This window comes from Gossypium arboreum, chromosome 9, assembly GCF_025698485.1.
Source record: "Gossypium arboreum isolate Shixiya-1 chromosome 9, ASM2569848v2, whole genome shotgun sequence".
Classification (NCBI taxonomy): domain Eukaryota; kingdom Viridiplantae; phylum Streptophyta; class Magnoliopsida; order Malvales; family Malvaceae; genus Gossypium; species Gossypium arboreum.
In genome coordinates this window covers 7,970,802-7,984,002 of record NC_069078.1, presented here as the reverse complement: position 1 = coordinate 7,984,002, position 13,201 = coordinate 7,970,802, and the positions used below count along the sequence as shown (strand labels likewise).

General features: G+C 33.4%; 1 protein-coding gene across 1 annotated transcript; it reads right to left on the bottom strand.

Annotated features, from left to right (window-relative positions):
* Positions 1-1,591: 1,591 nt before the first annotated feature.
* LOC108456560 (paired amphipathic helix protein Sin3-like 2) lies at positions 1,592-3,323 on the bottom strand. Its single transcript, XM_017755105.2, has 6 exons — positions 3,115-3,323; positions 2,987-3,011; positions 2,469-2,627; positions 2,123-2,303; positions 1,963-2,052; positions 1,592-1,855 (listed from the first exon to the last, which is right to left on the bottom strand). Coding segments are annotated over exons 1-6 (522 nt in total). The 5' UTR covers positions 3,116-3,323; the 3' UTR covers positions 1,592-1,789.
* Between the last annotated feature and the right edge of the window lie 9,878 nt (positions 3,324-13,201).

Below are 13,201 nucleotides of genomic sequence, written 5' to 3'. Positions count from 1 at the left end.
AGTTGTATGATGTTAATAAGTAAATGAACATATCACAATGTCTAAATTTGAATATGGATTTGAACATGTATGTGGAAGTATTTAAAGTGTTTTTTTTATGAAAATTGTGAATATATGAGAGGTGTTCAAAGTACCTATATATGTATTTAGACCATGGGTCGTCTTAATGATCTCTGACGCTGAACATGTCTCTAAGTAATTATATTAAATTTGCTAATGGCTTTGAACGACAAGTTATAAGTGACTTTCAAATGCCCTAGTAAGCTTAGTGAAATAGTCAGGATATAATTGACATGCCAATAGGGATTTATGTATACCTTAAGTTTTGTTGCCTTCGGGCTTTGTACATATTATGTGCACTCTTTTTTTCCTTTAGGCTATGTTGTCACATGCATATTCTGATACCTTTGGGCTTAGCTTAGCACTTTGGTGCTCTCTTTGGTATGCTCGGTGGCTTGGTACTTTGGTGCCCTTGGTGTGTTTAGGAGGGATATGGAATGATACCTAGTACTATGTGCTCCTTGAAATGTTTTGAAGGGAGTCCTTTGCATCCGAGTCATTTCCCTAGTATTTACTATGGGCTAATTGAACTAAAATCTTGATAATAAAATTTTCTCATGGCTATAAATTGAAAAATGTATTCTAAAGTGGAATGTCTTAAAAGCTTAGCAAATTAAAGGACTACATGTTTCATAACAAGGTTAAATTATGAGACATAAGACATAAAAATTGAGGGTAAACTTTTGAGTTCATGCAACCCAACAGAAAAATAAACAAAGTTGTGTATGATATGTATAACGAATAAATGAACATAAATGAATTTGGTTAAAAATATGAACATATGTATGGTTTAATACTCATTAGAGCCACATGTTGAATATTCATAATGGGAATAACTAATATACCATTAATATGTAAATTGAGCCTGAATCAATAATTAGAAAAGAATCCATTAGAAAGGCTAAACATGGCATTAATGAATTCCCAAAAATATTTTCTCAAGGGCTCAACATTAATAACGAAATAGGATAAGTTTGATTATCCTTGTATACTTATTGATCTTTTTAAGCTCACATGTTAGTTGTTTAAACATGTAGGTTTGGTACTTGCTAAGAAGTCATGGTGTCAACGTGGGAGCATCGCATCACCCATTAAACTTTTAAAGTTGTATTTCACGTGTTAAATACCATTAGTATTATATTATTGTCATGTATACAAAGACTTAGATTAATTGTGTAATTGTGAAGGTAAATGATAAATTTGAAACTCTTTTGAATTTGTCTTAAACAAGATTTGTTTATTTTCAATTTGGATGTGTTTTTGCTATGTATTTGAACTTGAATGAGTTTAAAATTTATTCTATGATACTTTGAAACATATTGGAATGATATGGACTTATTAGACATGTTTTGGTTGAACTTTGAAGTTAAAAATTTAAATTAATTGTGCTTAATAATAAAATCTAACATTTAGAGATGATATTGTTGGAAAAAACAGTTACTGAACTTTAAATAACCTTAAAATGAATATAAAAATAAAAGAAAAAAATCTTAAAAAAGTCTGAAAGTAAAATAAATATTTACAGAGAAAAAGAATTGTCATCTCATCGAAGCGGCTCAAATATTTTTTTATTCAAATATTTTTTTAAAATTGCGCCTAATCTGGCGGCCTAAATAAAAAAAAGATATACCAATCTGATGGCTCCCATCAGTCAACTATTAAAGCTTAGAAAAGACAGAATATGTAGTTATTATAAGGCTTTGGTTGGAGCTTGTTGTGTTCCTAAACCCTACCCTGGTAAAAAACTTATGAACTCCTCAAGCAGATCTGGATGGTCCTCAAAAAGAGAAGCAACCTGAATGAAACCAATGAACAAGTCATGTTTCTGAACGAAATAAAAACTAAAACTAATCGAATTAGTTCGAGTTCAAGCATGGTTACGACTGAAACAAGACACATTACCTTGGTAAGGACATTAATTATGTCCGTGTGCCCCGTCCGGTACTTATTCAATACATCCAGAAATGATGTATAAACATTCTTATCACGTTTCTGCATAGTGAAATGGATAAATTAGACAGCTAAACATGGATATCGATAAGCCAAAGTTTCAGTATTTCACATGTATTTTGTTTACAAAATAGATTGCTTCACTATGTGCAGCAATCATTCTCGGAGAAGGCCTGTCCTCGTCGACTGTAATTTTATATCTCTTTGGCAGAAAAATATTAAATCCTTGAATCAAGTTGTTATGGCCTTTGAATATCTCTTTCACTCGCTCAACCACACCAATTACGTCAGTCCTGTATGTATAAGACAAATACATATATCATACGTTTTTAGTAGTTTATAAAGCAATCTCAAACCGAATGAACTAAATCCAAAACGACTGTAAACTCGAAATCCATATTTGACCCCAAGTACATAGACTCCATCAAAATCCAACAAAAAACTAAAACATGGGATACCTTTGAATACTGAAATCTCTCATGACATGAAGGAGCATGTTGTACTTGTCTTTTTGATCCTTAAACATCTCCTTGACTTGTTTCAGATATGTTTCGGCATCCTTTTTAGTCACTTTACGTGACATTTCTCCACTACCAGGCATTTGGTTTTGCCCATTGCTTTAACAGGTAGAAATAATAAAAGAAAATTTAGAACCACGGCCATTCCAACAATACCAGATCAAAAACTCCTTAAAGGAACCCTTTACTTTGAAGTGAATTTCCCAAATATTACAAACCCAAGTGACAAATCTTACTTAATGTAATGATCCAAGAATCATAAAAGACCAATACAAAGATTCAAGCAAAACATAAACGAATTATTCAATTCATAGTGGTAAGAAAACAATCTCACATATAAACACCATTAAAGCTGACAACAATAACCAAGCAGCAAAAGAAAAAAAGCCAAACATTCATATAAATACAAAACCAATCATACAAACCCTAAAAACAAAATAAAAAGAAGAACAACTTACGATTGAGCCGTTTTCCAGTTCATCACTGTAAAGCCAAAACCCAAAGAGAGTGAATTCTTTTCGCATAGGAGTTATCTTTAAAGAAATAAAAATAAACCCATTTCAAAAATTGGATTAAAGAAACTTACTTTCTAGATCTTACACGAAGAATAGGCAAATGATCTAAACCAGTTTAACTTTTCTCTGATCCTTTGTGTGTCCTTTTTTTTTTTTTTCTGTTTGGCCCTGTCGTGTAAAACAGAAAAAACTGAAGAGGCAAAATAATAAGAGAGAAACTTGGGCACGTGAGGGAGAGTCAAAATCAAAACAAGAAAAGAAAAAGGAAATTGAAAAAAAAAAAAAACCAAAATTTACAGATGTCTTTTGAAAACGGGTGAAAAGATCTGGGTATATTTTATTTTGTGATTCAGCTTTGATTTTTACTTTCTTTTGCTTTTGGAATTGGTTTTTAGCCATTTTCTTATATTTGAATTTGTTTTGATGAAAAAATTAAGTTTTGAATAACTGTTTAAGCTTGAAAATATCTACTTTAGGTAGATATTTATTTATTTATTATTTTATATTTTATAGTAAAATAAAATAGGAATTTACTGGTTTCTATTTGGTTATTTAGTCATAAATTAATTATTTTTATTATCAGTCACTGTTTTAAGCTTGAAAATCTACTTGTTTGTATAGATTCCCCAATAAAATGGGAGTTTACTTTTTTTTTTTTTCCTTCAGTTTGTTTCTTTGATGACAAATTAAAAAAGCTTGTTTCTTTTCTAAATTGCTTCTACGCTTGTTTTTCTATTAATTTTTATGGGCATTTCTATTTATTATAAGGGATTTCTTGTCTCAATAGTTTTGGATTTCAATTTCAGGTTGGGATTTATTGGATTTTGGCTCAAATTGGCTCTTGGGTAAGAATTCGTGGCTTTGTTTCACAGTTTGACTACTTATTTCTCTTCTCCTAAATATTTTTTTCATTTGAATCTTCGTCATTATCGTTTTTAAACAACTTTTCATTTGGAATTATGGGTCAATCATAGGCCGGTTGATTGAACTGATTTCTGAATTGGGTTTTTATTTTGTATTGTAAGCAATTGATGCTTTTGGTATGTACATTATTGGATACATCTGTAAAGGGAAGTTAGGGAACTACTAGAATATATAATGATGATCGTTCACACACATGCATGTATAGAAACATAAGGAGTTAGGGTTCTTTTATTGATTGTCCTCCAAAATTTGTTGAAACTTGGTAATTTGCTCATTAAGCATTACAAGTAGTACAGGGACCAAGTCTTAATCATTTCAGCATCAAGCTTAAGCTGTTACCAAGGTATTCTAATTGTTTGGCTAATATATATTGTATTATTTGCTTATTAATTGAATGGATCTGTTACTTAGGAAACGATTCTGTGTAGAGTTTGCTTGAGGAACAAATCAGTGTAGTCCTGCTTCCTTGTAGACATCATGTTTTCTGTAGGTATTTGCGTTTACCCTTGTAATACTGATAATGATATTTTCCATTCTAGTTGTTTTCTCAGTATTGAACTATTAGTTAATGCAAAGATGTCTATGAAAACTTTTGGCTTAGGCATCATATATACTCAGAAATATATATTATTATGGTATTTACATGACTTGTAGTGGCATACCATATTTTTGATATATGGTGTGTAATATTTTTATTTCTTATCAAAGGATGTGGAACTTATTTTCTTTAATTATTAATAATGTTTTTTTCTTTCTCAGCACTTGCTGTAAGAAGTGCAAAAAGTGTCCAATATGTCATATTTCTATTGAAGAGCGATTACCAGTCTATGATGTCTATTCTCAACTTACTTGTAGAAAAGTTGGTGTAATTCTTTCTTTTTCAAACCATTACGAATTTGCTTGTGATTTTAGATGAAGTAAGCATTGAGAAGTTGGCTATTCTGGTTTCTCCAAACATGATATAGTTGTGTTTTGCCACTCATGAGTTATAAATGACTAGTTGCAATTTGAAATGAAATGAAATTATAGTGATTCTGACATGTTCTGTGATAAGTTATAGGTTATTTTTCTTTTTTCACTTATGAAATATAAATAAGGATGGTGAAGCGCTCTCTTGAGCACATGTATAGTTAGTCTTGGATTTCCAAGAATTATATGTTGCTTGGGTTGTATTGTTCTTCTCTCTAGATATGCATGAATGAGGATAAAGAGAGATTGGTGGGTTAAATCTTTCGGTTTGTGATAGGGAGGAGAAAATGTTGGGACAATGTGATTTGGTTAGGGTCAAATGGAGAAATAAGCAGACTTGTTGAGTAGAAGCAACCAAATGAATGCATATATAGTGATGCAATTGATGCTTTTTGTATTGTAAAATGTTGGAAAGGAAGATGAAGATGAATTTGGGGGGAGAGAGGGAACCAACGAAGATGAAGAAGATGAAGAAAATAAAAAAATTAATATAATTTAATATAAAATATTATTTCCAAATTTCCAAAAATATATAAATAAAATGTTTTAAAAATTTTAATATAATTTAATATAAAAATAAAAATCTTTTAATGTAATTTAATATAAAAATATTATTCTTTATATATTAAATTGATGTGAAAAATACATTAAAATGATAAAGGGTATATTCGTCACTCAAATAATTTTTTTTTTTGCTATTACATATATTTTCCTCTCAACCAAATGTATGAACCAAATGTATGAACGCTGTTAGAATACTCATCCCATTCCATCCTACCAAACCACTGTTATTCCTATACAATTCCATTATAACTTTTATTCCCACAGTCCAATTAATCAAATGTGTTGTTATTGAAATACAAATTTGATTGATAGGAAAAACTATTAATTAAAATCTTAAAAAATTATAAAAATATACTTGTTACATTTAATACTTTCTTAGTAATGTAATGGTATTGAAAGAAATTTGTTTTCAATTATTTATTCAAAGTCTTACTTTTTTTTTTATAATTTTAGGTTCTTTTAAAAGATTCTTGCTAATGGTTGTGAGTGAAGAAAGAGGTGGTGAAGGTATTTCTTTTGAAGACCGTAACACTAAGAAGGTGCAATTCAAGGAGGGGAATGGAGGTGTAGTTATAGATATAGCGATCAACACCAGCCCAGTCTTGGAGGGATAAGTTATTAGATAAAGGTGTCGTTGGATCTGGTGCGACAGCTAGTGGTGCTAGATTGGGAGATAATGAGGAGTTTGATTTTTTGGAAGGAGATGTTATGAAATCAACAATCAATGGGGTTTTGTTAATAGGTTTGACTAGATCCAACAAATCTTGATCAAGGACATGGCGACAATCGTGGTAATCAAACTATTAGGATGGAACATAGGGTATACTTCTCTCCACAATTGGGTTTGCAGTTTATGGGGACCCTCCAGGTCATTTCAACTCATGGATATTGAAAATGACTACTTCTTTTTCAAAATTCTAGTGCATCGAGGATTTTGAGAAGGTTTTATCATATGGGCCCTAGATCATCTACGACCAATATCTCATGGTTCAACCTTGGACTGAAGAATTTAGTCCATTACAACCTTTCTCGAATGTAGTGTTGGCATGGATAAAATTGCCTAGACTCCCCTGGCATATGTATAAAAGGAAGATTCTTGGAGAAATAGGTAGCATGGTTGGAAGGTTCACAAAGCTCGACTTCGACACCGACAGTAGAACAAGGGGTCATGTCGCTAGGATGGTCGTCTATGTTAATCTAGATAAGCCTTTAGTGTCTCAAGTTCAAATCAAAGGCAAGACCCAACGGGTTGAATATGAATCACTTCCAATGATATGTTTTTCATGTGGTTGGTAAGGTCATGTGAAGGAGTTGTGTTCTACACTGATTGAGAATTTGGACTAGGCGGAAGGAAATGAGATGGTGGCTGATTCCATGGTCACAAATATTGAGAAGGTAGAAACTCTGGTAATGTTTGGACCATAGATGCAAGACGAGAGGAAATCGCGGCGAAGTCTGAGGGACTCCAGAAACCAAAAGCCTAAGAATTTGGGGAATGTGACACCAGGTTCTAGATTCTTGACGTTGACAACACTAGATGAAATAGAGGGAGGAAACGACACAAAATTAGAAGATCAACTAAAGGGTAATGACGTGAAAAAGGGATCTTCGATGAAGAAGAATTCAGGTAATCTATTTGGGAAAAAAGGTCGGAAGGTTAGATCAGCTAAACAAGGAACAAGCCAAATTCTTGGGGTGAACCAAGTGCATAATTTTAGGCTTGAAGGTCAAATTGAAAAAAGTGGCTATCGTAGGGCTTGGGCCAATTCAACATGTTAGTGAGATTTCTGATAAAATTTTAGAGAAGAAACCTATCTAGGTAGATGGATCGGGCGCTTCTGGTCCAGTAAATTTCGTAACATTCAAGTCCAATTTCAATGCCCATTATGTTGCTGTGGGTCGGGTTCTGCAGGATCGTTGGGGTCTCTTCTGTCGAATAGTGTGTTCAGATTCAACTAGTGTTCCATCTCACCATTTGAAATTATCTAACTCAGCTGCAGGCAACGCTAGTAGCTTTTCTCTTACAGGAGAAAGACTCGCGGGAACCACTTCCCATTTTAATCCCATCTTTGAAGACCTGGTTGAAGGGGTTGTGACACTAAGTGCCAACGCTCTGGACCTTGGAAAACATTCAGTGGTTTCATTTAAATAAAATGTCAATACTAACGACGTTAATTCCACAGGCAGAAATTTTGGCAAATTGAGCTTTATAGGGTGAAGCTCAGGTGCAAAATCAGATGCCGGTCGAAATGGAAAGAAGCTTAATAAAATCATCCATGAATATGGGGGTCGGTTTAAATTAGCTGAATCCCCTCAAGCACCTTTGACAGATACGATGAACTCCGTGGTTTAGTTAATTAATGCCTAGATCGAAAAGGAAGTGGGTAAAAGTTTCCGATGAAAAATGGGAAACAGGTTGAGAAGTCAGAGATATCCATATAGTTAAGGTTGGTTTTCTTCTATCTGTTGTGGATATGAACTTGTCAATCTTATCTTGGAAATGTTGGGGGTGTGCTAGTATCAAGTTTCCTTGCATCTTTCATGGGTATAATTCAAAATACAAGCCCGATATTGTAAGTTTGTTAGAGACAAGAGTTAATAAAGAAAAAACAAACAGAATCATTGCTAAATTAGGATTCCAGTATTCCCATCGGGTAGAGGCAATTAGTTTTTCTGGAGGCATTTGGGTGGGTTAAAAAGAATTGATTCATGTAGAGGTGGTTCTGTAACATCCCATGCTCGACCTGTCCTCTAGATCCGGGTATGGAGCGTCACAAATGAACTTATACTTAATTTGGCTAACTTAGATGTTATAAAACAAATTTAAAAATAAAACTATCTATTGATGAATATTTTAAAATAATAATTCTTACAACTAAGGCCTTAAGCCATTGAATGTTTAATATCGTAAATTTTTACTTCTAATCCGACTGTTTATTTCCAAGGAAATTCTTACGACTTTTCCCAGAGGTTAACTGACCCTTTTTCCCAAAACCTAAGGGTGTTATCCGGATATAACAATTCTTGAGGCGAAGCCTCCGTTAGTACCTTTTTCCTATGTGCATGACTTGGACTAATAACGATCCTCGATCTCTACTCCATCAGCTCAGTTCCTCCTCTAAGTCCTTGATTCGGCCTCGAAATCACTACAAACATCAGCCACACTATTATAAGTTCAAAAAAACTTAGTGAGTTCCTTAGCTACAGTATAATGAAGCCCTATTGCACTAGGGTAACAATGTAAAATAAAAACAAACATAAATTAACTCCCTAAATGCTCTAGGCGAGCTTCATTGTTAAGGTGGCGGACTCCACCCGATCCTCTGAGTTACTTGGCTCACTTTATGACCATCCTCTAGTCGGACTCCTTACTCGATCGTATCTTAGATACTTCGTTCTATCAGCAAAACATATCCGTTCTTCTTCTCTTCCTTCCTTTAAAATTTCCCTTCACACAGGGTGTTTGTTGACCTCAGAATTTTGTAGCTATTCGCCTAATTTCCTCATCATATACCTTTTGGTCACTTTCTCGTGTTATTTCACCTAAGGGTTCTTAGGACATATCTCTATTGGCAGACTTCCATGGTTGGACTAGTCCCTTGGAGGACTTTCCACTTTTCTTACATTAGCTCTGAAGGACTTGTTGACATTTTCGTACTATGCTGGCTTCTAGTACGCCTTGCTGCTCTAGCGATCCTATTCTCATTCTACTTTATTGTTTGTAATGGATGATTATTTTCGGTAATCCGCCTTATGCACTTGACTAACTAGGGACTCACTTATCCTATGTGGTGAACAGCTGACTTATCGTCTTGCCAGACTATTGCTCAAACAACTATATGAGCTTGTCATCTCACTTACTCGCCTCCTCCCTACGGATCTATCCCTCTTGGTGTTTCATCCCTGCAAACTATCACTTCATCGGTGTACTCGTATTAGACTTTCCTCCAGAGGAATAGTCTAGTCAGCCATTCTATCCCTTGGACAGAATACTTATCCTCAGAAGGAACTTCTACATCCTCCTACGAGGTTTGCTTCTCACGAACTAGTTTCATAGAACACTTACTGGTTGTCCTTGATTTTGGATTCTTGCTTATGATCCTAGGACAATTTCCCTTTTCTTCCATAATTAGGTTAGCTCTTGCTTGAACTAATTTCCTCTAATTCTCATTGGGACTTCATCTATGCCTTGTTGACTTTCCCATATTTCCTTACCTCTTTCATCACTGTTGGCAGATACTAATGATCCGCTTGTCTTACTTATGCTTACCTTTACTCTTCTCCCAGTTGTTTGGTTTTTCGTACTTAGCGCACTTGGTCGTGTACCTCTTACTTGAGGTCTTGACTTACTTTCCATAATTTTCCCATGGTAGACTCTATGGGTTTTCATAGCCAAGCTGTAGTCTCATGCCCTTCTTACTGTTGGAAAAAACCCAATTTAAAAACGGTTTTCTTGCACAGCGAAAATTTAAAATTTTGAAAACCAACCCGGTTTGTGATATTTATAATAATAAACCTTAATCGAATTTGTACCTGTGCATTCAAATAAGTGGATCCTTAATGTTTTGCAGCTTTCAACCAAACAATCTTCTCCATTATTATCGTACCACGAACTATTTCGAGTGTGGGCTCGAACCAATTAAATTGAAACATAGAATAAAGTTTTCTCTCCTTTTGGGGTGAAAACGAAAATTCTCTCTTCTTTAATAGAAATTGGTAGAATTATTCTAGAAAAATTATATGTAATATTTGAGAATCAATTCTCTTTTTCGGTAGAATAACAATATCTCAAAGTTGTGTAAATAGCTCTACTGGTGCTATCTATTTATAAGAAGAAAATGTAGAACCTTTGTTGAGTTGTAGTGGTTTATTTCAAATAGAAAAAAAACTTCCTACTTAGAGAGGGGTGGATGGCACACCCTAGGGTTATCACCCCCTTCATGTTACATAAGGGGTTTTAGGCCTCTCTCACAACGGGTCCAATTACAAGTACTTCTTCGGTCTTTTTGACCAGAACTCTGTAATCCCGATTAAAGTTTTCTATTTCCAAAAATAAACTTTAATATTTATATATAAAAAAAATTCTCATCCTTATTTTACCCCTAAAAATTTTTTTGATGATTCTACCCTGGTAAAATTTCGAGGAAATATGTTCAATATTTCATAACTTAACATGTTTACTATGACTGAATAGTTTATTTTTATTTTTGAGCTTCAAAACAATCCAACCATATAAACTTATTCTTCCGATCATTTTTTAAGTAATCCATATAGGATTGCTGATTTTCATTTTCGTTTTCATTTCCATTTTTGGAAACCTACATTCATTTCCAAATGATTCCATTTCTCCATTTCGGAGAAAACCATAATCATTCCTAAATGTTTCCTATTTCTCTTTTTCTATTCATTCTGTTCATTTCTATTCAAAACACGAACTTTATTTTTGGTTTCAAAGAGCTAGCGGAGGAACCGATTGGACATATGTAGTTGAGGCTTAAATGATTTATAATTAAACTCTAGCTTTTCAACTATTAATTATAATCTTATTTATTCACGAAGTCATTCCACTATAATATAATGATTGAGCTCTCCCTGTAACACTCCTAACCCGTATCTGCTGCCAGAACAGGGTTTCAGAGCATTACTACCATTTGCAGATCACTTAAAAAAATTAAAATACTTACCGATTCAATGCATCATATAAAATAAATATATTACCATTCAATCAATAGTTTGGCACTTGTATAAGCATCAAACAACAACATTGTTAGTATACTTGCACATATCTCATATAAATTCAACATTGATATATCTATTTTCTCGACATGTTGCACTTGAGTTTAATAATAGTCTCAATTACATAATTTCCTTGTATCAACATATCAAAGATAATCATATATGTACATGTCATGAAACATATCATGCTCTTATCGTTTCTTCGTAAGCATATATCATTCATTTCATTATATCAATATTTTATGCTTCATCATTTCCATATATTTTATGTATATTTATTCGGTAATAGCTTATATCAAACTTAACATAAATTATATTCCATGTACTTATACTTATTTCGTTTATCCATTTTCATAATTATTTCATACAACGCTTTTGTACATATATTTCCATATGACCAGTTCTTGTAAACATTTCACACAACCATTTCATATAACCATTCATCATCTGATACATTTTACCTGAATATCAATTGTTCAACAGATGTTATAGCGTCTCCCATCCACGGTCTTATTTATCTTAGACGTGATGCCATAGTGTCTTTCAACTATGGTCTTACTCATTTTCTGTCATGTTGCCATGGTAACTTTCAACCATGGTCTTATTCTTTTCATGTCACGTTGCCATGGTATCTTTCAACCATGATCTTACACATCTCATATCAGGTTGCCATGGTATCTTTCAACCATGGTCTTACACACAGGTTGCCATGGTATCTTTCAACCATGGTCTTACACATTTCATATCAGGTTGCCATGGTATCTTTCAACCATGGTCTTACACACAGGTTGCCATGGTATCTTTCAACCATGGTCTTACACATTTCATATCAGGTTGCCATGGTATCTTTCAACCATGGTCTTACACACAAGTTGCCATGGTATCTTTCAACCATGGTCTTACACATTTCATATTAGAGAGCACACTCCCACGAACCTCATCCTTACAGTGGGATTACTAGTCCAGGCTAAATCCCCTATAATATAAACTCATAGAGTATTGTCGGGATTACCAGTCCAGGCTAAATCCCCTGCAACGACAATTACTCTAATGAGCTTAGATCCGAATTACCACTCCAGGCTAAATTCAGACCCTAATTCGGATTACCCGTCCGGGCTAAATCTGTTTTACACATATTCTTTGGGAGGGCTATATCAGGATAGGATCACCCGTCCGGGCTAGATCCTTTTTACCGTCAATTCCTTTTCAGAGATCCATCGAATTTTCCTTTCATTCAACCGGGATTTCTTCTCCTTTTATCAAATTTATCAATGTTTCATAAATTTTCATACAATGAACATTCAAATCATATTCACATAAATAACATACAATCTCAAGCATTTAAGAATATAATTCAAGTTACACGAACTTACCTCATTGCTTGTTTGTGTTTATAATTTCATTAATCTGATATCTTTTCTTTTCCACGATCAAGTCTCATATTTGAGTCGTTCGGATCTTTATAAATAAATTTGATCATCATTTTCATTCATTTCATATTCTAATGCATTTAATTAATGCTCTATGCAAAATTACCATTTTGCCCTAAACTTTAATTAATGACGATTTCATCCTTAGGGTCGGAAAATAAAATTCTTGCAATTTAATCCTTATTTCCAGCTATTATTCTCATATATATTGATAACAATCCATGAATTCTATAAAATATCGAATTTTTATAATTTCAACACTTTTCAATTTAATCCCTAAAACATGTTTTCCCTCGATCTTGAACTAAATTAATAATTTCATTCAATTTTGTAATTTAAATAATAAAATAATCCATTTCATGCAATTTGGTCATTTTTGACATGTTTACAAAATTGCCCATAAAGTTTTACTTTTATTCAATTTAGTCCCTAAGCCTAAAATATGCAAATTAGCCATACTAGATGAATATTCATACATATTTTGCCTCCTCCTCCTCTCCATTCCACATCCTTAATGTAGATAACACACTTGTAA